This window comes from Delphinus delphis, chromosome 3, assembly GCF_949987515.2.
Source record: "Delphinus delphis chromosome 3, mDelDel1.2, whole genome shotgun sequence".
Classification (NCBI taxonomy): domain Eukaryota; kingdom Metazoa; phylum Chordata; class Mammalia; order Artiodactyla; family Delphinidae; genus Delphinus; species Delphinus delphis.
In genome coordinates, this window is record NC_082685.1 from 28,592,838 (window position 1) to 28,618,398 (window position 25,561).

General features: G+C 51.1%; 1 protein-coding gene across 1 annotated transcript in view; it reads left to right on the forward strand.

Moving 5' to 3' along the window:
* The window catches only part of SLIT3 (slit guidance ligand 3), a 609,828-nt gene that overhangs the window by 524,915 nt on the left and 59,352 nt on the right, over nt 1-25,561 (forward strand). The window contains exons 17-23 of the mRNA XM_060008410.1: nt 3,553-3,696; nt 4,453-4,596; nt 7,276-7,439; nt 8,518-8,650; nt 17,551-17,619; nt 19,645-19,716; nt 20,331-20,402. Of these exons, the coding sequence (XP_059864393.1) occupies nt 3,553-3,696; nt 4,453-4,596; nt 7,276-7,439; nt 8,518-8,650; nt 17,551-17,619; nt 19,645-19,716; nt 20,331-20,402 (798 nt within the window). The remainder of the gene's footprint in view (nt 1-3,552; nt 3,697-4,452; nt 4,597-7,275; nt 7,440-8,517; nt 8,651-17,550; nt 17,620-19,644; nt 19,717-20,330; nt 20,403-25,561) is intronic.

Here is a 25,561-nt window from a genome sequence, read left to right on the forward strand (position 1 = left end):
ATTGCTTTACAATGGTGTGTTAGTTTCTGCTTTATAACAAAGTGAATCAGTTATACCTATACATATATCCCCATATCTCCTCCCTCTTGCGTCTCCCTCCCACCCTGCCTATCCCACCCCTCTAGGTGGTCACAAAGCACCCAGCTGATCTCCCTGTGCTATGCGGCTGCTTCCCACTAGCGATCTAGTTTACATTTGGTAGTGTCTATAAGTCCATGCCACTCTCTCACTTCGTCCCAGCTTACCCTTCCCCCTGCCCGTGTCCTCAAGTCCATTCTCTACGTCTGCGTCTTTATTCCTGTCCTTCCCCTAGGTTCTTCAGAACCTTTTTTTTTTTTAGATTCCGTGTATATGTGTTAGCATACGGTATTTGTTTTTCTCTTTCTGACTTACTTCACTCTGTATGACAGACTCTAGGTCCATGATGGTTGTGTTTTTAATAAGAAGTAGTTGCCCTCTTTTAAAAATCAGGAGTTTCCACAGAAAAATAAATGCGGATTTCTAGCACCTTTGGGAAGATCAGAGGATCTGTCAAAACGGAGCCCATGTTCCCAAACGGCTCCAGTCGAGTTGAGCTGAGGAACGGCTGCCCCCTAGCTGGGCCACGTGCTCTCCTGATCACTGCCGTCCCCACTGGGCTTGCTTCCAATTTTAGGTCACCTGCCTGGACCCTGTGGACGTTTGAGCTTGTAACCCCAGCTCGAAGTAGAATTTCCACCTCAGGGGGCCGGAGAGGTCCATAAGGGAGGTAGACAGGACCTCCCCGACCTGACAGGGTGCCAGTGTGCCGCTCAATCATGACCCAGTATCCTCGGCTTCCAGAAAACTCCGCTTAGCTCTCTCCCAACTGTATTTCCATTGAGGACTGGACTTTTAAACAGGATTACAGATGCTTCTCTGTTGCCAGAGTTTATGTATGGGCTGTCCTACAAACCTGAAGAGACAGGGACCTAGAAGAAGTCCAGGCTCGCCTCTTCAAACTCAGGCTTTCCAGAGATGAATCCCCCAGCCTCCAGGGGCCTCGGTGTTTCTTGGGAACAATAAGAACAGTTTCTGAAAGATACACCCAGCAGTGTGCCGAGGCGGCGTGGCCGAGCACTGGGTTAGTACTGCCGTGGACCGCTCTGAGCCAGCCCTGGCCTAGGGTGGGCGTGTCTGAGGCTGGGTCCTTTCAGATGTGAGATTCCCATCCTCACTGGAGTCAAAGCCATGATGAAGCAGTAATCCTTCAGGTGGGTCTGCAGAGACAAAAATGGAGAGAGGCTCAGTGCCCTTAGTTTTGCGTTTGGAGGTTTCCTGGGATCTGGGGGCATCTGCAGGAAGATACAGCTCTGAGAATAAGACGGAGCTCTTACAAAACCCTTTTTTTGTGTCTGGAGCTCTTGCCCCAAGCTGCTGTCTCTCTGTCCTCCGACCCAAGCTGCCTGCAGTTTTGTGTGGTGCTTTGATGGATGGAGAGAGATCAGCAGCCTGGTCTTCTGGAAAATTCTATCCCCTTTCTTCACGCTCCTTATGTTTTCCATTCTCCCAGCCCGAGGAAATCCAGTTCGCAAACCTTACAGTAATGTGATGTTAATTCTGCTCGTTTAAAGAAAAAGATGTCAGGAAATGGGAACCTCCCACTTCTTCTAGCTGCTATAACTCATCTTCATTGCCCACCCCATGTACTTCAGTTCCCCAAGAAGCCTAACTCTTTTGAGCTGGAGGAGAAGCTCCAGCATTTGGATGAGTTATAGCTGCTGGGAAAGTCTTTCTCTCTCCTCCCATGTCGAACTTGGGGGTAATTTGCAGTCTCCCCTGTGTATTGCCTTCATTTCCGAGTTATTGTGGACCAGGGCTAACCAGGATTTATAAGATGACCGGCTGAGTTGCAAGAGAGTCAGGCAGGGAGCAGAAATCCAGTTTGAGAATCTCCCAGCTCTGTCAGATCTCAGGGGAGGGATTCTGAGGGGTATTTGCACCTGTTTTCTCAGTAGGATGGAGGAGGGAGGCGAGGAAGGCCGTGACCAGGAGCACAGAGGGAGCAGACAATGCGAGGCTGGGAACTGTTTCCTCCACACCTGCCCGCAGGTGTGGGCATTGCCACCCCCGCACACCCAGTCCCTATTTGGGAAGAGGGCAGGCAGGCAACCTGTATCGAGCCCTTGGGTGCCCAGTTGAACTTTACTTGCTCTGAACCATCCCTATAGGAGGCTTCACCCCCAGGGGAGCGTGAGTCAGGCCAGAGCTGCACGAGGAGGGCACTTGAGATAAGCAGTAGTACCAGGGACTCATGGAGCGCTATGTCCCTTTCAGTGCTCTGTGACCAGGAGCAGTGGCCTCCCCTCCCTGGGCCTCAGTATGTCCAGCAGTACAATGGGCCAGCTGGTCCATCTCTCCTGAGCCCTCAGTTCTAACAAGCTCAGGGTGCTCAGCCAGTTAGCAGCTGTGTCTCCACCGACGGGTCTCCTGTTCACAGAACAAGGCCCCCCAGGATGTTTGCTGGGGAAGCTGCATTCTTCCCTCAGCTTCTGTAACTCCATCACTTTCTGCTCCAGCCAGCCAGCTGGGGCTACCTTTCAGGCCTGAACATCTGGGTGGTCTGTGGAGACCCCCGGCCGCTAGCAGCACCTACAGTTCTGCAGGACGTGCTTGCTGCTCAGTTATCCCATCCAGCCTGCCGCGCGGTGGCTGGGGGTCGGAGGGGAGAGCCCGCTCTCAGGGCTCGAGGGCAGTATTGGAAATGGCAGCACCGAGACTTGAAAGGACCGAGCCCACTTAGGAAAACACCACGTTCCAAATCCTGAATTCTGCAGAGCAGTAATAGAAGGGATGGGCATCCACATCGTCAAAGGAACGTTCACTTGGGAAAAGCGGTTCACTGGAGGCTTTTCTATGGGCCCAAAAGCATGGTCTCCGATCCCAGTGCTATCAGCTGTGTGACTGTGGGTAGGTTACTGAGTCTCTCTGAACCTCAGTCTTCTCATCCGTAAAACGGGACAATGATAAAAGTAATGCCCATCTGATGGGCGTTGTTTGGAGGATCTGATGTGATTCTGTTGGTCAAACCCCTCACGTGGTGCCTAGTACGTAATAAGTGCAGAAACTGTAGTAACTAGAAAGGGTCCATGTATATCAGGGATCTCAGATGGTGATAGCGTCGAAGATTCTACAAATGCCTCACCCCGTAGGGAGCAGGCATGTTTTGTATTTTCCTCCAGCTCTCCTGTTGAGAATCACTACTCAGTGAGGGTATCCGTGGAAGAGAGAAAATAAGTTTGAGAACCATTCGAAACCTGCCAGTCCCCGGGGCATTGAAAAGACAATTGTACTGAAAGACTTCAAATGCTACACAGTCTGTTTCACACAGGTAGTCCACCCATCCACACCCCGTGGGGGTGCTGGGCTCCCTGCTTCCTGAGGCACAGGTGCTGAAGACCAAACATCGGGAAGCCCAAGGTGGAGCCTTCACCAGCCAGTCCTCGGGCCAGGGGGCACTTCGGAGTCCCCAGCTGGCTGCAGGGCCAGCCACTCCCTCCCTGCGTCCTGACCTGTTCTGTCCCCTCCTTCCAGAAACTTGAGTAACAATAGGATCAAGGAGGTGAGAGAGGGTGCCTTCGACGGAGCGGCCAGCCTGCAGGAGCTGATGCTGACGGGGAACCAGCTGGAAACGGTGCATGGGCGCGTGTTCCGTGGCCTCAGCGGCCTCAAGACCTTGTGAGTTCCCAGGGCCTGGGCCAAGGCCAGAGGGGGGGAGATGGGAGAGCAGGGGCATCAGAGGGGCTGTGAGGGCTGGCGGGCGGCGGACTAGGCCCGGGTGCTGTCCTGGCCTGCTGAATCCTGGAGCCGGAGAGACATTAGACATTTCCAAGCCCTGGATGGGAAAGAACGTAGCATGCTAAGCTCCCCCCAACACACACACGCACACACACACACACACACACAGACACTAAAAGACACTAGCCCTAGTGTATACACAGGTGTAGATTCATACCAGAAACAGGCACACACTCACACATGTACACAAACATAGGCATTACACATGTACATGAAGATGACATATAGACACACATGGAACATGTGGATATACACAGACAAGCATGTGCATATAAGCACACACACAAGCTGATGTCTGTCCACAGCCACATCTTGATTCTTCCCTCTCCTCCCCCAAATATACATACATACACTAACCACCATACGACATACATATGTACACATACACACGCATGACACCTGCTTCTTCTGTACATACAGTGTCTGCAGCCCAGAATGTGCATACACGTTTGCAGGTGGCCCCAGGGGGGCCCCAGGCCCAGCTGTCACAGGACAAACCTCAGCAACGTGACTGGTCTGAGCTTGGATTTGGCAGAAGCATCCCACCGCACACACACGCGCACACGCACCAGTGTGGCAGTTATAGGAGGGAAAGGATGACACCCGTGTTCGCTCTCCCCACCCCTCTCCCTGCAGGATGCTGAGGAGTAACCTCATCAGCTGTGTGAGCAATGACACCTTTGCTGGCCTGAGTTCAGTGAGGCTGCTGTCCCTCTACGACAATCGCATCACCACCATCACCCCCGGAGCCTTCACCACGCTCGTCTCCCTGTCCACCATGTAAGTCCCCCTGGACCGCACTCATTCAGGGCTCCTCTCCTGCAGACCTCTCCTCTCACAGCACCCTACTATATTTGGCCCAAGGTCATCTATCCATCTGTCAACTTAAACACTTGGCAGCCTCCCTCCATGTGCCAGGCACCATTTGCTACTGAGGAGTCACAGACGTGGACCCTCCTTCCTGGAGCTCACAGCATAGCGAGTTGCCACAGAAGGGAGGTCCACGGTGATGTGAGAGCCTAACATAGGCTTTGTCGAGGAACACTGGAGCTATGCTCTGGAAGGTGAGTGGGAGTTGGCTTGTTTGCGAAAGCAGGAAGTGTATTTCTTTCGGCGGGAAGAGCACGTGCAGAGGCCCTGTGCTAGGTTGAAGCAGAGCAGATATGCAGGACTGAGCAAAGTCCAATGTGGTCATAGTACAGAGTGGGCAAGGCTGGGGTGGAGACCAGGGCCAGGCTACAGGACTGCCGTGGGCCATTTTGGTCTTTATCCAAAACACATCAGGAAGCCACAGAAGGTTTTAAGCAGGCCGGTGACATGACGTGACGGGGGTTTTAAATTGATGTCACTGACTGCTTAAACGTGTGTCAGAACCAGTTAGAATCTAGCTTTCTGGACGAATATCTCTGCCCACAATATTCACTGTATTGGTAAGGGAGGCTGTTTAGAATAATGGTGAAAGCTTTGGGCTCTAGAGCCAGATTTTCTGGGTCCGTATCCTGGCTTTACCTCCTGTTAGCTGTGTGTCTTGGAAGAGTTACTTCATCTCTCTGTGCTTGAATTGTCCCTTCTCATAATCCACCTCGTAGGATTGTCATGAGGACTGAATTTGTCAATATTGGTAAAATGCACAGCAGGGGCCTGAGATATAAGAAGTACTCAGCACATGTTAGCTTTTACGGTTTCTCATAGTATTTCTGTGGGGCTCTGTTACCCTTAGTTGGTGGTTCATTTTTCCTTCCCTTCCCTTCTCCAAAGACCCTTGGGAAGACAGAAGAGAAAGGCCATTGCTGCATCTCCTGTTGCTGCCCGTGGTCATGCTCCCATACAGCCACCCCACTGGCGATAAAAGCCAAAGTTACAGAACGTCCTAAAGGCCCCACGTCTAGCCCCTCAGAACCTCCTTGCATTCCAGCCCCACTGACCTCACTGTTCTGCGCACGCCCCAGGCCCACTTCCACCTTAGAACTTTGCACTGGCTGTTCCCACTACCTGGAAAGCCCTCCCCCTGGCTCCCTCCCCTCCTATTATTTGCTCAAATGTCAGTTGCCTCAGCCCCATTCCACCCCTGTGCTATCACCCCCAGTTCTTCCAGCCTTGCTCTTCTAATTTTTTCCATAGCACTGACCATTTCCTAACATACTGTACTTTTTGTTGTTAATTACATATTGTCTGCCTCCCATCAGCTGGAGCATACGTTCCAGAAGGATGAAGTACGGGGATATATGACTGTTTTGTTCACGCCTCTATCCTCAGTGCCTACACCTGAGCCTGGCACTAAGCCCGTTATATAATGGTTGAATAAGTGGTTGAGTTGAATGAATGAGTGACATGAAGATAGAGGACAGTGGGTTAGAACTAGCATGGGTGGGTTGGTTGATCTCAGCCCACTTCTCACCCCTCCTGGATGCCTCTGCACTGGGAATCCAAAGACACGAACGATGCCAAGAGGGCTAGCGTCACAAAGCATGAAGGGAACCAGCTCCGACAGGGGAAGGAACTTGCCCACCTTCTCACAGCTACTGAGTGTCAGAGCCAGAATCAACCCCAGGAAGGACTGACTCCCGAGACCTTAATTGCCATGTCAAACCGCAGCCCCTCTAGGGCTCTCCAGCCCTCTTCTGTCACCTCCCTTAGTTTTAAATTCCTCATTTGTGAGATGAGAATACTGGCCCCTCCTTCCTAGGGTTGCTGTGACAAGTCTGAATGAGAAAGTGGATTTATAAAGCGCTCAGCCCAGTTCCTGTCCTCTAGAAAACCCTCAGAAAGTGATAGCTGTCCTCATCCCTCCACCTGTCCCATCACTGCATCTGACAGATTCGTATAAAGTGCCTATGCCGATGTCCTGCTAGCTCCTGGAGACACAGAGCAGGACAGACAGACCTGGTCCCTCCCCTCCGGGAATTGAGAGTCCAAGGAGGGAGGGGTTCCCAGCTCGGATGGATACTGTGGAGGAAATGAAGGGGAATGAGGGGGGAGAACGGGACAGGGCAGAACTTTTCATTTCCCTTGAGATGAGGGGCTTCTTTGAGGAGGGGTCATTTAAGCTGAGGGCTGAAGGAAGAGGAGGGGCCACCCAGGCACCCCGTAGAGAAATTCATCCCCGGCGGGAGGAGCAGCACACGTGAAGGCTCTAAGTGTAAGAAAATCTCTGGGGAGGAATTGAGGCAGTTCACACAGCTGGGGCTCATCAAACAAAGGAGAGGACGGATGGCGACTGTATCCATCCGCGGAGGTCTGGAATGAGACCCTTGCAAAGACTGCCACCGCGTTTTAGAAGAGAGTCCGCCTTCCTTTTCCCAGACCTTCTACCTCCTTCGTACTTTCTCCTTCCCCTGAACCGGAAGCAGACCTGCCTGGAGAGCCAGGCCCTAGGCTTGCAGACCTGGATCCCAGGACCGGCTCCCACGGGACAGGGTAGAGGCTAACCATTCAGAGAGGGCCCTTCTCTCCTCCCAGAAACCTCCTGTCCAACCCCTTCAACTGCAACTGCCACCTGGCCTGGCTCGGCAAGTGGTTGAGGAAGAGGCGAATCGTAAGTGGGAACCCCCGGTGCCAGAAGCCCTTCTTCCTCAAGGAGATTCCCATCCAGGACGTGGCCATCCAGGACTTCACCTGTGAAGGTAAGAAGGCTGGGGGCGGGGCAGGGGAGCAACACCTGGGAAGACAAGGACGCTACAAGAGAAAAGAGGTGCAGGCAGGCGGTAACTGCAGGTCAGGACCCCCCGAGATCTGATTCTCCTCTGCCCTCAGCATGCAGCCCGAGCTCTGGAGGGCTCTGCAGGCCTGCTTCTAGCCCACATGACTCTGTCGTGCAAATTAAGAACAGGTGCCTCTTTCTACAGACATTTGACCTCCATCAGTCAGAAATCTGTCATAATGTACTGCTTTCGTTAAAACGAGGTACTTTACAGCCATCTGTGAAGACACTGTTGTACCAAATATCTTAATCTGCCGTATCCACAGTGAGGTTGGCGCCCATTAGATGGTGGGGCACCCTTGTGCAGTACGCTACCTACACAACTGTACATGGGAGTCCTGGGCCGAAGTTTTCCTGCCTGCATCATCATGAGGCTGAGAGTATGTGCTCATGAGAAACAGACTTCAAGATGAGCTTCTGGGAAATTCCTGTCACTGGCTAGGCAGTACGAATACCTGAAGATTCAAGTCTTTGAGTGTCAGGATTCCAGAGGGCATATTTGTTGGCATAAATTCAAACCAGCACAGTTTTTACTTGGTCAACTTTAGGTTATCTAGAGACGGATGAACTGGTTTGTAGATTAACTGAGGTTAAGGTATAATGGGGGGTTGGGGACACATTGACCACGCCAGGGGGATTGTATAGTGGGAGGTGTGGAGAGAGGGAGAAGGAGGGGAGTAGATAGGGCCCTGTCCCTACCCTGACCACTCCTTCAGTCAATTTGGCTTATCCAGATCTGGTTAACAGTAACCTCTTCCATATCTAACACCTGGTTAATCAAGTTTTTAGCGTCTTTGTTTTATGTTAAATGTGGTAGAAGATGGGCAGCCCTATTCCCCAACCCAGGTGCATCTTCTTTCCCTTCCAACCACGGATAAGACCAGCAAGCTCCTCATTCCCACTTCTGGCTCGAAGCGGAGAGCTTCCCTTTCCTGCAGGCAGCTGGGTCGGGGAATGGGCCTCGCAGCCCTGCGCCATGCTCACTCCCCGGCTCTCCACAGGCAATGATGAGAGCAGCTGCCAGCTGGGGCCGCGCTGCCCCGAGCAGTGCACCTGCATGGAGACGGTGGTGCGATGCAGCAACAAGGGGCTCCGCACCCTCCCCAAAGGCATCCCCAAGGACGTGACGGAGCTGTAAGTACCCCCACCACCACCGACACCCCGCAATCCCGCCACTACGGGCATCCGTCACACTTCACCCCTGCAAGCAAGACAGCCTGGGGATGCCCTACCTGAATGGGTCCCAGCAAGGTGGTGTCAGAGCCTCAGCAGGGGGCAGGCAGCAGCTTGCACACGGGGACAGGAAGCTCCCCTCCCCAAGCCTCTGCCTGGCAGGTGACGAGTATCTATAGAGTACAAGTGGGAGGGCGGTTGTCTCGTTTTCTCTATCACCCCCAGTCCCCTGCTCTGCGCCGTGCCTTCTAGATTCCCACATAGTCCCTCAGTCTGACACCAGAAACAGCACAGGATAATCGTCAAAACATGGGCCCACAGGCACTGTGGCTTAGCAAGCGCTTCTACAAATAGGATCCTGTTCTACCTTAAAAACACCCATTTTACAGATGAGACCTTAGTTCTGGGTTCTGCTCACTCTTCACCCAGGAGCCTTCTTCTTCCATAGCCCAAGCTCCTGACACTAACTCCTCAGGGGCTCCTTCTGCCCCAGAAGCTCCCAGTTAAATGAAAGAGAGGCCCTTCTCTTCCTGAAGGGCTCTTACTATTGTGGATAAAACGTTATTTCTGCCCCCGGGGAAGCTCAAAGAGTCCCACAGGCAGGGCGGCCTCTCGAGAATGTCCCAGGAGCTGCGCAGCTGCGGCCGGGTAAGCGCCACGCACTGGCACAGGCATGCGAGCCACGTTCAGTCTCCCGTTCATTCACTCAACACATATTTGGTGGGTGCCACTTGCGTCAGGCACTCTGCTAACACTGGAGAGACAGCGGTACACAAAACAGGCATGACCCCTCCACGCGTGGGCTCACGGTTTCGTGGGGGAGGTTGACATTCACTCGATCATCTCAGAGGCATATGTGACATGACAGCCGTGAAAAGCGCTACAAAGAGGAATCAAGGTTGCTATGACATCCGAAAGTAGGGAGATTTGACTTCGATGTGAAGATTGGAGAAAGCTGCTCTGGGGAGGGCGGCGGGGGTGGAGCTGGAATCTAAAGGGCAAGGAGCGGATGATGGGAAGGGAGGGAGGCTGCCCGAGCTGAGGCCCTGTGCTGGGAGGGGGCAGAGCCAGGAGAGGGGCTGCCGGAAACCCAGAGGGCCCGGCCGGGGCACGCCACCGCCCACCTCTCACTCTGGCCCTCTCTGCCCGGACCCCAGGCACACCCCCTCCTCTGGGCCAGCTTAGCACATGCCCTCTGGCTCTGCCAGTGCTTCATGGGGTGGAAGCTGACCACGCTCTGGTCTAGAATGGCTGAGAGGTTCCTGGGTATGTGTTACAGCTCCCGGCGTCTCCTGACACTCAGCGAGGCTGTAACAAGGGCTGCCAACCCAAGTGAAAGAAGGAAAAGTCGGGATAGTCACTAAAAAGTCTGTCAGCCCTGGGTTTGGGCTGGGGCCGTGCCCTCAGAGATGTGCATCAGCAGCAGGGTGATGAGCTCCACGCCCTTTCCCGGCTGGGCTGGGCTTGGGGTGGGGACTGCAGGAAATGACCCAGGTACATGCCTCCTTCCTGGGCTGAGTGCCAAGTGTCACGTGTCAAAGAGAAGACAGTGCCATGAAAACAGGCCCTCGGACGCTTTTCCCCAAAGCTCGCGAAACACAGATTGAAATGACAAAGATAATTGGCCGTAATTATAAGGTAAACTTCAGGGCTTTGGGAGGAGACCTGATTTCCTGCTTTGGAAATGATGGTGCTTCCCTGTGCCAGACGTGGGTTCCAGAGCTCGCCAAGGAGGGCAGCCCTCACCCCTGTTCCCAAACCATCTCCTGGAGGGGAGAGGGAGTATCTGGGGAGGGCAGAGGGAGGCAAGAAAAGAGACGCCAGAGAAAGTGAAAGCTTGGCAGGCCCAGAAAACTGGGGCTTGGAGGTCGTTTGTTCAGGGACACTGGCTGAGTCCAGATTCAGTGTTTCCAGCACTGGCTTTCCAGCTCCCTTGGCTTCATTAGTTATCTCGGGCAGAGCTGCCAACTTACAAAACAAAATTAAGTTTAATTCGCTGAGAAGGGGTGGGGAGATGGGTGTGTGCATGTGTGTGTATGTATGAGTGTATCTGCGCATGTAAACAGATGAAATGCAGGCTCAGAGAGGTTAAGTATATACATATGTATATATATATTCAAACTGTATTGAATAATTCAAAGATATTAGAGCCAGGCACCGCTCCAAGGCTTTCCACAGAAAGTCCCATCTAATCTTCATAATCACTTCAAGGTGGTGATTATTATCAACCTCATTTTACAGATGAGGAAACAGAAGCTCAGAGAGGGTAATTAATTTGCCCAAGGTCACACAGCTATTAGCTAGTGGAACCTGAATATGAGGCTCAGCTGCCTGACTCCAGAGTTGCCCGTGCATCACCCCAGGCCCCCAGTCGGACTCCTGGCTTGGAGTTGGGGCTCCTGGAAGGTGGCTGCTCTCCGCCTCCTTCACCATTCAGTAGGTCGAAGAATTCTTTGTGCGGCCCTCGTCAGCACCACAAAGCTCGAAACAGAAATGGGGAACAATCCATTCAACGCTCCGTGTGGATTTTCATGTGAGGCAGCTGTGTCCTCGTGTGCTTGCGCTGGGGCTGAAACAGAGCATTTAAATGCAGATCAACACAAAGGTTGACCTGCTGGAAATGCTCTAGTAGTTCTAAGGCTGGCAGGGCAAGAGTGCAGTCTTCTGAAAGGGTCCCTCCGGGGCCTGGGCTGCAGGCTAGAGGCGACGTTGGAGTTCAGAGTGTTCATGAAGGGCTTCCTACAAAGAACGCTTTCTCACACAGCCGCGTCTGCATTTCTGAAGTGAAACCTTTTGATTCCGCATCTTCTGAGCCTCGATGCCAGGTCGCCAGGGACATTCTGCACTTAAAGCAGCTCCCTCGCAGCTCCCACTTGGCTCTGCAGTGCCCAGTGCGACAGCACCTGGAGAGTTCTGGGGTCTTCATCACACAGACGATGCTTCTTGAGCATCTACTGTTGCCCGCTAGTGTACAAGGATGCTCTAGTGAGCAAAACAGACATGGTTCTGCCCCATCATCACAAATTCACATAAAGGATGTCCCCAGTGGGTGCGGGGGATGGTATCAGGGAAGCGATGCTCAAGCAGAGGCCTGAGCATCTATGTGAGGTAACTAGACAGGGAGGGAGGAGAGGAACCAGTGGGTGCAAAGACCTGCCCCCGTACCAAGCGGAACATGGGGCGTTCGAGGAGGGGTCAGGTCACTGGAGGTGGAACCAGAGGTCAAGGCAGAGTTTGCTGTAAGGTGAACCAGAGAGGCAGGCAGGGACTTCAAGGGTTAATTTCGTGTGTCAACTCCGCCACGCTGTGGTGCCCAGTGGTTTGGGCAAACATGAGCTAGATGTTGCCGTGAAGTTACTTTGTAGATGCATCAACATCTACAGTCAGTTGGCTTTTGAAGGAAAGGAGATCACCCTTTCTAATGTGGAGGTGGGCCTCATAAAATCCGTTGAAGACCTTAAGAACAGAAAACTGAGGTTTCCTGGAAAAGAGGGAATTCTGCCTCCTGACTGTAACATAAAAGTCCTGCTTGAATTTCAAGTCTGCCTGCCTGACCTTCCTTAGAATAAATTCTCTCTCCCCCTCCCCCTCCCCTCCCCCTCCCCCTCCCCCTCCCCCTCCCCCTCCCCTCCCCCTCCCCTCCCCCTCCCCTCCCCCTCCCCTCCCCCTCCCCCTCCCCTCCCCTCCCGTCCCCTCCCTCCCCTCCCCCTCCCCTCCCCCTCCCCTCCCCTCCCGTCCCCTCCCCTCCCCCTGTGTATGTATTAATATATGTGTATATGTAATATATTCGTATTTCCTGTTGGTCTGTTTCTCTGGAGAATCCTGACTGGTACAGGACAGACCACAGAAGGCTTTGCAGGATTTGAGCATGTGTTGGGTAGCCCTTCTCCAACAAGCAGTGGAAGACAGGGAAGGATTTTAAGCAGGGAGAGAGGCCGATATAATCAGCATAGTCCTAACCAGAGCCAGACTAGAGCCCAGGGTGCCTGGCATGGTAGGCTCCAGAGGCTGCAGAATCATCTGTGTCATGTTGCCCATCCTCCAGGGTCCTGAACCTCCCTGTGTCAGATGAGGATGCTGTTAGCATCCCTGAATCCCAGTGGTCATTTGTGCATTTATTCAACTGTTTTGCAAGTGCATGCATTTGTGGAGCACGGCCTGCCCTGCAGATGGAGCTAGGCCAGGCCAAGGGCACTCCTTGACACCACTGCAGGTTTTTGTCTTTTTAATCCAAGGTCCTGTGAACAGCCTTTCACCACATTCATTCATTCATTCAACAAATATTTGAGGCCCTACCATGAGCTGAGCATACTATGCTCTGGGATACAGCAGGAAACGAAACTGGCAAAACACCCAGCTGCGTGCAGCTTACCTTCTAGTGAGGGCTGACTTCTCGGGCTCTGGAGTCCAACAGATGTGCGTTTAGGTCCCAGCTCCTGAGCTCACTGTTTATACCTCTCTGCACCTCAGTGTTCTTGCCAACAAAATGGACAAATATACCCAGCAAAATACACCCCCCAACGCCAGAGGATTAAAGGAGATAACAGACCAGAGTCTTTCTCCCAAAGCACTGGCATGTACACCTCAGCTAATGCCGGTGAATTTTGTCTTGGTTTTGTTATTGTCCTTGTCATTGTGCTGTCTGTGAGGTTGAGTAACATACCTCAAGCCACACAGCAAGCCCAAGCCATAGGCCCACCCTCCGATGTACTTGCCACAGGGTCTTCTGAAAAGACTCCAGCAAGGAGACTTGGGGTTTCGCTCTTTTGTTCTGGGTTTCAGCTTAGATGCCTCAAGTTTGCTAAGTAATTGTAGCAAACAAACGAGAGAGAGTCAGAGAATGAGAAGCGGAAGAGGGTGAGAGAGCGCTGCCAGGCTGAGGCCAGACTCCTTCAGGCTGCTCCCTCCTCTGGGGTTAATTAGTCTCCCTCTAGCAGAGATGCTCTCTGGACCAGCGCCTCCCCAGCAGCCCTGCTCATTCATCCAGCTTCTGCCTCCCAGCTTCCCTCCATGCCACTCATCCACAAAGCACTTCCTGCAGGTGACCAGGTGGCGGCCCAGCACGGCTTGTCTCCCCTCCTTCAGCCTGCATAGACCTCGGAATCCCACCATGCCTGCAGCCTCCCTGCCCAGCGGAGAGAGCTGGAAGCCTCCCCTCAGATGCCTGCCCGCCTCCACCCGCCATCACCTGATGAGGGGCAGGGCCAGTGTCCACACAAAATGTAAATGTCCTGCAGGTGATGCCGGGCGAGAGGCGTTCAGGAAGCTCTCCACAACGCGGCCCCTGCACCTGTCTGCAGTCATGGCCTCTCCTTGCACTTTGTTTTTTAGGGAGTCTGGGGGGGGGTTAAAATTGAGTTATAGTTAACGTATAATATTGTATTTGTTTCAGGTACATAGTGATTGAATGTTTTTATACATTATGAAATGATCACCCCAATAAGACCAGTTACCATCCATCATCATATACAGTGCTATTGACTGTATTCCTTATACTGTACATTTCCTCCCCGTGACTTATTTATTTTATAGCTGGAAATGGGTATCTCCTAATCCCCTTCACCTATTTCATCCGTCCCCTAGCCCCCTCCTCTCTGGCAACCACCAGTTCTCTGTATCTGGGAGTCTGTTTCTGCTTTATTTTGGTTTTTAGATTCCACATTTAAGTGAAATCGTACAGTATTTGGCTTTCTGTGTCTGACTTATTTTACTTACATAATACCTTCTAGGTCCATCCATGTTGCTGCAAATGGCAGAATTTCATTCTTTTTATGGTTGAGTAGTATTCCATTGTATATATACCACATCTTCCTTATCCATTCATCTACTGATGGACACTTAGGTTGCTTCTATGGCTTGGCTGTTTTAAAGAAGACTTCTATGAACATTGGGGTACATGTATCTTTTTTTTATAAATTTATTTTGGGCTGTGTTGGGTCTTCGTTGCTGTGCACAAGCTTTCTCTAGTTGCAGCGAGCAAGGGCTACTCTTCGTTGCGGTGCGCGGGCTTCTCATTGCGGTGGCTCCTCTTGTTGCGGAGCACGGGCTCTAGGCGCATGGGCTTCAGTAGTTGTGGCACATGGGCTCAGTAGCTGTGGCTCGCGGGTTCTAGAGCGCAGGCTCAGTAGTTGTGGCACACGGGCTTAGTTGCTCCACGGCACGTGGGATCTTCCTGGACCAGGGCTCGAACCTGTGTCCCCTGCATTAGCAGGCGAATTCTTAACCACTGCGCTACCAGGGAAGCTGGGGGTGGACATGTATCTTTTCAAATTAGTGTGTTCGTTTTCTTTGGATGAATTCCCAGAAGTGGAATTACTGGATGTATGGTAGTTCAATTTTTCGTTTTTTGAGGAAACTTCATACTGTTTTCCATAGTGACTGCACCATTTTACATTGCAGCAGTGCACGAGGGCTACCTTTTCTCCACATCCTTACAGACATTTGTTGTTTCTTGCCTTTCTGACAATAGCCATTCTGACAGGTGAATGAACTGACCACAGTGTGATCTGCCCCACCTCCCACTGTCCTCTCTTCACCCACCAGACTTTGGCCTCCCCAGCCTTTCCTTCAAGTTCAGGGCCCTCTCCAGGCTGCAGTCTCCTATGCTGCATCTCCTCCTTGGCTACATCTTTCTGCAGGAAGCTTTGGGCATTGTCTGTCACTACACCTTGTTCCTTTCCTTCGAAGCACACATTGCAATTTGTAAGTTATATTACTTTATGTGGTGTCCCTTCTCTCTCCCTCTCCCTCTCCTCCCTCTCCCTCTCCCTCTCACCTCTCCCTCTCCCTCTCCCTCTCCCTCTCCCTCTCCCTCTCCCTCTCCCTCTCCCTCTCCCTCTCCCTCTCCCTCTCCCTCTCCCTCTCCCTCTCCCTCTCCCTCACTCTCACTCCTCTCTCTCTCTCTCTCTCTCTCTCTCTCTCTCTCTCTCTCTCTCTTTCTCTCTCTCTCTCTCTCTCTCTCCTCCTCCTTCCCTTCTCCCTCTTCCTTCCCACACACACATTAGATTTTTAAATGCCAGAAAATAGGCACCACCCCTATCTTATTCACCAGTATATACGGTACTGGCACATTGCAGTTGCCCAATAAATATTTCTGCCTGAATAAATGACTACATCAGTGAATACATTTCTCTTAGCTCCTCTGCCTGAGGGCATAATCTAAACGCGTGTGCGCGGCTGAATTTTAAGCCAGATGGTCAAGCTCCCTGAAGGCAGAAATGGGGTCTGGTTCATCTTTGTATCTCCCCCAGCATCTAGCATAGTTCTTAGAGCAATACGTATACAACAAAGATTGAGGACCAAAGGGGACATTAATCCAACATGCCACGGCAACCAGAGGCCGTGTGGGGTCCTGCCCAATGTTCTGTGCCACGAGGATCCCTCAGGCCAGCCAAGGGAATAAAGTCACTTGGCCTTAATTTAAGGTAATGCCCAATGCCTTACCTTTAAGGTAAGATAAGGACAAGTTGTCCCTAAAGCTGAGCCTGGTTCGGTTGTTGTGACACACTCACCCATATCGTATTTTAACCCATTTCATCCCATCCAGTCATTTTGTGCTGGGTCTGCTGGATGCCAGCAGTCGTGCCAGCACCTCATTGCTCAAAATGTGGCCTGTAGACCACGAATGAGCCCCACCATCTCCCAAGAGCCCATCAAGGATGCAGACCCTCCAACCTGATGGCAGACCTGCTGCATCACAATCTGCTTTTTAGCAAGATCCCAGGTGATTCATATGTACATTACAGTTTAAGAAGCCCTCAGCTAGAAAAAGGTAGACCTAGGGTCTGCCTTCGTGGAGGCTGAGGCAGGCACGGCACCAACAAACAGCAGTAGCTGGATGTTGACTGTTACGGGAGAGGAAGCTATGCGAGCTTTATATCAAGGGAGACTCACCCCGGAGATGAGAGCAGACCTTAAAGCCATCTTAAAGATTTTGCTATTTTGTCCTGAGAGCAACAGGCAGCCTAGGGAAAGGGGTCTACAGCAAGGGGTGGGGATAAATGAATCAGCCCGTGTCCCCTCTTTAGGGTAGTCATAACGTTTGTAATTCATCATCAAAACACGACTTCCTTCTCTATCTTCAACCACGCTCGGGTGTCTGATGAGCAGGTTGGCACAGAAGCCCGCAGTCCAGGCAGGTCTAGGCTCAGCCTTTGCCCATTCAGGAGGGGTCTCCTTCTGCTGGTGCGGCCTCATTCTGAACCCCGTCCCGTTCTGCATGTGGTCCTCCTGCTGGGGACTGTAGCACAGGGCTCCAGGAACATGCCCCGTCTCCTCAGTTTCCAGATGCATATCAGAGATACTCAACACGGAATGAGGGTTCTTAATGGCTCAGCTCTCCACACACTCTGGTAGCTAAATAGAGGCCATTTGGAACTGTGATAAAAGTGCAGTCAGAGAGACTGGGTTCAAGTCCTAACTGAACCACTCGCTGTGTGACCTTGGGCAAGCGTTTTAACATCTCTGAACTTCTGTTTTCTCAACTGTGAATCCCTGCCGTGTAAGGGTATTGTGCAGGCCGGATATAAAGTGGGTGCTTTATTCAAGAAATAATTTATTGAACACCTACTGTGTGCCACTCTGTACACAGTCTTAGGGGGCTCCAACCCTGGGCAATTTTAGGCAAGAGCCCTGCCATCATGGAGCTTAGCAGCCTAGTGGGGAAAAGTGTCATTAATTGAACAATCACACAAATAAATATTAGATGACAAATGTATATGCTTTGAAGTGGGGGAAAAAAGAGCCATGAGAGAGCAAAACAGGGACCCAGTCCAGCCTGGGAAGTCGGGAGAGGCATCTTGAGGTAATGGCAGTGTGCGCATTGTCTCTTTGCCCGACGTGACTCTGCACCTCTCTTTCAGGTACCTGGAAGGAAACCACTTAACAGCCGTGCCCAAGGAGCTGCCCACCCTCCGACACCTGACACTCATGTAAGGAGCCCAGCGTTGGTGGGATATTTCATTTTCTGTCGTTAGGGAGCGCAGGAAACTGATGCAGAGGGTGGGTAGGGCAGCGCTGCAGGCTTTGGGGCATTCCTGCACTTTTCCCCCTGGGTGGAGCGGCAAGAGGCAGCTGGGAAGGATGGGCTGGCTGGATGTGCCAGGTCTTACCCAGTGAGGACTTCATGCAGAAGTACCCAGATCCTGGCCTCATTGGTCACCTGTGGCACCTTCCTCCTTGGCTTGGAGCCTCCGACCTTCTGGTCTCCAATTAAATTCCCGAGATCCCTCAGTTTCTTGCAAGCTGTGGCTGTACTTAGGTTTGCCAAAAGCATAAATTTGGCATTTCTTCTTCCTCCTCCTTTAGTTACTCAGAAAATGTTCTGAACAGCTGGTTCCAATTGAGGTTCTTTCAGGTGGGAGCGGCTCCTGGCTCCGAGTCGGCCAAAACCCAGGAAAACCTCTGAATGAGGAGCAGGGCTGCTGGGCATGGGCGGGGCCCAGGAAGCTGGGGAGTCCTTGAGCTTTGTCCCTCACTGCCTTGCCAAGAGGGCACCCAGGATCCTTGGGCAAGTGCTGTTGAAAGGTGCCCCATCTGCTTAGGGGGCAGGGAGCCCCGGAGCAATGGCCCTCAACCTCAGCTGATTATATATCACAGTAGTTTGGGGTTTCTTTTAAATACTGATGCTCAAGCCTGCCTTACACCAATTAAATCGGAATATGTGGGCATGAAACCTAGGCCTCAGAGAACTAAAGCTCCCCAGATGATGCTAATGCACAGCTGATGCTGAAAACCACTGCCCTGGATATTTATCCTCGGGGAGAAGCTGGAGCTTGCAGTTGGCAAAGGACCACACTCCCACCAACCTCATTCCCCCAAGAGAGAATCTGATAAGATGGAATAAATGAATGCTGGAAGAGAGGGACGGTGGAGGGGCTATGAGGAGAAGAATTGATCAGGGGGGAAAAGCACTACAACAAGGAGAAATTGTTACCTTATGTGTTATGTTTTGCTGGTAGAATCAAATCGATGGATAGACACCACTGAATATTTGAATAGCTGAATAAATAGATGAATGAATGAACGACAATTGGTGGAATGACTGATTGAATAAATCTTCAGTAAAAAAATGAACATTTGGACTAATAGGTGGATAGGTGAATAGATGGATGGGTGGATAGATGGATGGATGGACAGCTGGGCCAACAGATGGACAGATGGGTGGCAGATGGACGGATGGATGGATGATAGATGGGTGGATGGACAGATAGATGGATGGGCTGATGGACATATGGGGAGGATGAGTGGATGGGTGGATGGATGGGCAGACAGATGGATGGGTGGACAGATGGATGTATATATAGATGACTGGGTAGATGGGTGAATAGACAGATGGGCGGATGGGTGGATGAATGGGCAGATGGATGGATGGGAAGGTGGGTGGAGGGGGTGGATGGATGGATGGGAAGGTGGGGGGGGTGGATGAATGGATGGATGGGCAGATAGGCAGATAGGTGTATGGACAGACAGACCAGTGGATGGATGGATGAGTGGGTAGACAAATGAATGGGCAGATGGGTGGATGGACAGATGCATGGATGGACAGATGGACAGATGGGTGGATGGATAGATGGATGGATGGATGGATGGGAGGATAAGTGGATGGACAGATGGTTGGATGGATGGATGGTTGGATGGATGGATGGATGGATGGGAAGATAAGTGGATGGACAAATGGATGGGTAGATGGACAGATGGGCAGATGGACAGATGGGCAGATGAATGGGCAGACGGACGGATGGATAGATGAACGGGCAGATGGGTGGACGGACATATGGACAGGTGGATGGGTGGATGGATGAATGGTTGCATGGATGGGTGGGCAGACGGGCAGACGGGCAGACGGATGGGTGGATGGATGGATAGCAGGCATGCGTGCATGTGTGAAAGTTGGGAATGACCCCCTCTGGATGCAACTAACAGTACAATGTGACCCTTCTGCTTACTTTTCCTAGTGACCTGAGCAACAACAGCATTGGCACGCTGACCAACTACACCTTCAGTAACATGTCTCACCTCTCCACCCTGTGAGTACAGTGAGCTGCTGTGATTAACATGGGCCTGATACTAAGTGCATCCTTCCTCTGTCCCCTCAGGCTTCCATGCTCCGCTCTAGCGATCCTCAGGGCTGTGGCTGACCCAGCACAGGGCAGACCTTAATCATCAGAAGGAAAACAGAGTAGGTCAGAACTCCACTGTCGGGGCAGTTAGAGAGGGAGGAGTTGGCACCTAGTTACTTCTGAAGAAGTCCCTCTTTGGAATACCTTCTGTGATTTGTGAATTTTCTCTCCCAGTGAGGGTTTCCCTACACAATTATATTTTGCTCAGACCCCTTTATTTCCCATTAGCTCTGTATACTGTGGGCACTCACCATCTGACAATGGACGGAGGTGATGGCAAAGCTGGTTAGGGAGCCAGCCTGCTAAGGAACATATGAGGAAACTGGGAAATGAAGCCAGTGAGCTTCCTGGAGTGATGGGGAATGTTTCTCTTTCCCTTATCCCTAGGATGCTTTTTGTCAGTCTATTAAAATTGGGAGGGTAAAGAAACCGTTTGCTTTGACTGGTCCAGTGTGGACAATGCATGTATCAGCAGCTAAGAATAGGAAGAACCAACAGAGCCTGTGTGTCCTCTTCCACAGGATCCTGAGCTACAACCGGCTGCGATGCATCCCCATCCACTCCTTCAATGGGCTGCGGTCCCTCCGAGTGCTGTGAGTACCCTAGTGTGCTGATTTCTACTTATGCTTCGCTGGGTAACAGCAGGCAGGACTGAGAACTCCTGTTGCCTGCTCTTCCTTGCTGAAAGCCCATTCTACCCGCCATGTGTCCCTCCCCTAACCCAACACTCTTAACTTGCTCAGTGGGGCGGAGAAAGCTCGTACTTAAGAGTCAGTCACTCCCTGCTCCGGCTCACTTCCTCTGTGGAACCTGGCACACATCACTAACTCCTCTGAGTTCCCACTTCTTTATGTGCAAAATGGGACCCATAGCACATCCCTTGCAAGGATTAGGATCTGCAATTCTGTGCAATTCTATTCTGCACCCTAGCAGAGCACACTGTGCAGCACTTGGCCGCTCTTCTGATGATCAGTACATCACAAGTGGTCCCTCTGGCTTCAGAAGGGCAATGTTAACACTGTGAACCTCTGCAAGGAAACCAGGCTCATGCAACGGAGAGCCCAAGCTGGAAGCCAGCGGCCAGGGCACACACATAACCATCCGTTCACAACCGAGTCAACTCATAAAGCATCCTTAAAGTTTTAATAAGTTGCCAACATTTAAATATCAGGAGGTTTCTCATATAAATCCCAATTTCTACACTCTCTTGGAAAAGGGAGAGACCTGGCCTCCCAGGGCTCCCCTCTGCATTCCTGCAGGGCTGAGCCATCCTGCCCCTTTGAACAGAGTTCTGCAGTCTGCAGCCTCCACGTCACCCACCCATCTCTTGTCACCTTATGATACCCGCCTGGCCCTGGCCTACACAAGGGGAGTGGACAGCCAACTGAGGCAGATGAGCTCTGAGCAAAGGCAAGATAGCCATGGAGTCCCCTGCTTTCCAGGCGTGGCTCTGCCCCTCCCTAGCTGTGTGTCTTCTCATCATGAAATCAGATAACGATGGTAGTGGCCTCACAGGGTCTTATGAGGATTAAATGAGATACTGTACGTAAAGCACTTAGCACAGCTCTGGCCCATGGTAGACACTTTATATTCATTTGCTGTGACTGTTCTCACATGAGCACTTGCAAGAGCAGGAATGGTACCTCACTGCCACCCCAACCCCGGGCCCACTGTCACCTGATATTTCTGCCTGCCCATCTTGCACCTATTTTGTTGGCAAGGGAGGATCCTTGGAATGATATTCCCATGAGAACAGAGATGCCAGACACTCTGCCCCCAAACCTATCAACTTCTTTCCCTTCTGGCCCATTATGACTATAATAGTGAAAAACATATTTTATGGGGCTTTTCACGGTCATTGCCTCATAATGCTGTGTGGTTGAGAGGGTTATGTCCATTTTAAAGATGGGAAAACTGAGACCCAGATGGTGAAGTCGCTGGCCCAAGATTCAGCAGTCAGGAGCTTGCAGAATCCAGCCTGCTGACTCAGAGCCCCGGGATCCTTCCCAGGACCCAGTTACGGTCGGCAAACAGCACCAAATGAGCAGGTCCATTTCGGAGCCTCCAGGCTGATGTGATTTATTGAGGCCCACAAAACACCAGTGTCAGCGACAGCTCCCGCCACATGTCATCTGTGCTGTTATTAAAAATCAATTCTGTGGGGGGCAAAGAAGTACCCGTGCTGACAGTGTGCAATCTGTTACTGTCACTTATTTTATTATCTATCTTCTCTGGGGAGCTCGAGAATGGAAACATCAGCAGAACCCATTTCCCTGTTTCGAGTTGAACACCATGGGAGATGGGCTCATCTCATTGGCTGAGGCTGGATCTGCTGCCTCCCCCCCCGCCATCCCCCCTCAATCCCAATCTATTGTCCCCCATCCCAGTCTTCCAGTTCTGGGCATAGCTTGGCTGCCAGGGGGTGTGACCTGCCATTTCAATGGGATCCGTGTGCCTATGTTCATAATTAGAGTAGTTCTGGTTGGGACAGCTCAACATGTGGAAGGGAGAAAGAGAACGTTTGCCTGTCCATCTGTCTGTCTACCAGGGTGGTGGGGTGCACATCACCCCCCTGTCCAGGATTTCCTCCTTCCTCAGCACCTCGTTGGTGTCACTCCAGAACCAGTGCTGTCATTAGTTCACCAGGAGTCCACATAAAACATCCAACACACTTGTGCTTGCTTCTTGAATTCAGAGTGAGTAGGCTTTTCGCATCATCATTTTAGAATCATGGGCTCTTGTAGATAAAAGAGGATCTTAGAGGCCCTCATTCCAACTATCTACCTCAGTGGGGAGCAACCATTTTCTGCATAAGGGCCAAGGCAGGAAAAATTAAAATGTTTATGGGCTGCGTTTCTTTTATGGTATTTGTATCCTTTCTCCCAGTAATTGCACATGTAGGAATTTTTACGAAAGGGTATCCAAAACGAGAGAAAGGTTCTCTGCATTAAGAGCTTGGTTGCACTGTTATCTTTAACCTAAATTTTAAATATTACCCAGAAGGCCACAGTGGGGAAATATTTAAGTAAAGCGTGATGCAACCAGTCGATGAAGTGCAATTATTGAAAGAGGAAAACTAATAGCAGAGTGGGAACCTGTTTACCACATAGTGTTATGTGGAAAAATAAACCTAATTTGTATATTGTTACAATTATAACTGTATATATGTACAATTGTAACATATATACAAATTAGGTTCATTTTTCCACATAACACTATGTGGTAAACAGGTTTCCACACTGCTATCTAGTAACTGTAACCATATCAATTATAACATTGATAACCATGAAGAAGGACTGTAAGGGAACATGGGCACATAAATGAAAAGAAACATTGGTAGCTAACGGCTAATATCAAATCATTTCTGTCATAAATGAAGACAGAGTTAAAGATGAATGAAGGCAGTAACATATTTATAATGTGGGCGGTTGGGAAGCAAAACAGGATTTTGGAAATCAGAAATGGCAGTACCTGTAACTGCATGTGGTCATTCGTATATTCTTTTCTCATTTCTAACTGGTTTCACTAGTTTGATTAGAATTTCAGAAGTGACCGGAGACCCAGGGATGCTGGCAGTTTGGGGTGAGGAAGGAGGATAAGAGCAAGGTTCAGCCACAGACAAAGGCCAAAAAGTGTTCTGGAAAGCAGCAAGAAAGACCTGACATTTAGGAAGGAGAGAGAGAAGGAGGGGGAGAGAGAGAGAGTGTGTGTGTGTGTGTGTGTGTGTGTGTGTGTGTGTGTGTGTTGGTGGATGGATATGAATACATTTCAGAGACAGGATATTGGTCAAGGAGCTTTGAGAACAAAACTTTGTGTGAAAATGTGCTTCTCCTACCTCACTCCTAATCTAAAAATAGCCGGAAGAGAACATCCTCCTGGACGTTCTAGTCCTTTTTCGGGGATCTGTGTGTTCCCTGATCTTTGCCCCGCGCCGAGCCACACGCCTGGTGTGCGTGTGGTCCCAACTGTCACCCCCCGGCCCCAGCTGCAGGAGGGCCACCTGCAATCAGTTAGCGCCAGGACTGTGTCAGTGTGTGCTTGTGAGGGAGCGAGCGGGATTATCATTCGTCATCCGTATTTTTTTAGCTCCTGTTCCCTGAAATAAGACTGTGCTTGCTGTGTATGCACATGCGGCTATTCCCCACTGCTCAGCAGCTTGCATGGACCCTCCCTACAGCATCTCTGCAAAGGGCTCCATTTGCCCTTCTGCTGGATTACCTTCAGAGACTAAGAGCTCGCTCGCTTCCCAGACAGCCCCATTCCATTTTTGACCAGCTGTTGAACATCAGGCGACTCTGGTGAGCCAAAAGGTGACTCCTTGTGGTCCCGGTTTGGCCCTTTTGTGCCACCAAAAAAAAAAAAAAAAGTTTAATTATGAATTTTAGAAGTGGGGAGTGAGTCTCAGAAACCCTGTCCAAACCACTCATTTATAAGACAAGGAGGCAGATTCAGAAAGGTTTACCGACTTGCTCAACATCGTTCACTTCTTCATCCTTTCCTGAATGCCCACCGTGAGCTAAATGCTCTGCTAAATACCGCCGCGGGTGGGGCACAAATAGTGAATGTAGCACAGTTCCCGCTTTCAGAGAGCACACGGTCTAGAACGGGAAATAGACAGACAACTACAGTACAGGGTGATGCGTGTGAAAGGGCCATAGGAATACGAGTGAGAGGCATGGAGGCCAGTGCTGGCCATCAAAAAGACTTTGAGAGATAGTTATCACTGCTGACATTTGTTAAACCTTGACTGTGCACCGCACACTGGGCTAACTGCTTTAGTTACATTGTCATATTCACTCTTCCCATCAATTCTATGAAGAATATACCACCCTTATCCCCATTTCCCAGATGAGGAAACAGAGGCTTGGCAAGATTGAGTAGCTTTCCCAAAGTGACACAACGAGGAGAGAGTGAAGTTGGGATTTGAACCCAAGACTGTTTCCTCTCAGAATCACTGCACTTAACTTCTGCTCCCAAGGCTGAGTCTGGGATGCCAGAGGGAGTTACCCAAATACGGATGGGAGTGAAGAACATTCTAGGCAGGGAAAATATAAATGCACTGGACAGAAGCCTGGAAGTCAGGAAGGGCATGTGCATGGGGGGGGAGGGGGGGATGTACAGGAAGCTCCAGGTGTGGCTGGAATGTGGCTTCTGGGTGTGAGAACAGGAGGAGATGCTGCCGACTAGTCGTAAGGTGGGAGTAGAACCAAGGCTGGAACCCACGTCTCCTGGCTTCTAGCCCAGTGTTCTACCACCTTCCATCCTGCTCCGTCGTAGGTTATCATCTATTTTTATTGCCTCTCATTTCAGACTTTTCTTGAAGACTGGGGGTGGGGGGGGGGGGGGGACACGGCCTTTTTAAAAATGGAGTGTGTTTTTCCTTGCCCAGAGAGGCCTGGGATGAGAATTAATGAGTGGGGTGGCGTGAAAGACATGGGCCGAGAGGTGATGGACACAGGGCAGCTCTGGCAAAGTTCAGTGTGTCTCCTGGAATCCTCCACGGGGCTCCTTTGGGATGATGGGCTGCATACCTTCACGCTTCTACTCTAAGCGGGTAACGCCTTGAGAGGAATGCCCCCAAATATGTCCAAGAACACAGAGGGGAAGGAGTCACGACGATGCTTGCGATAATCGTGGCTGACCCGAGTGAGGGCTTACGTGTGCTGGCCCTGCACTGCGTCCTGCACCAGCTGAACCACTTGCATTGTATCTTTAAATCCTAGCTTAGGAAGCAGTATATTAGACCCCTTCC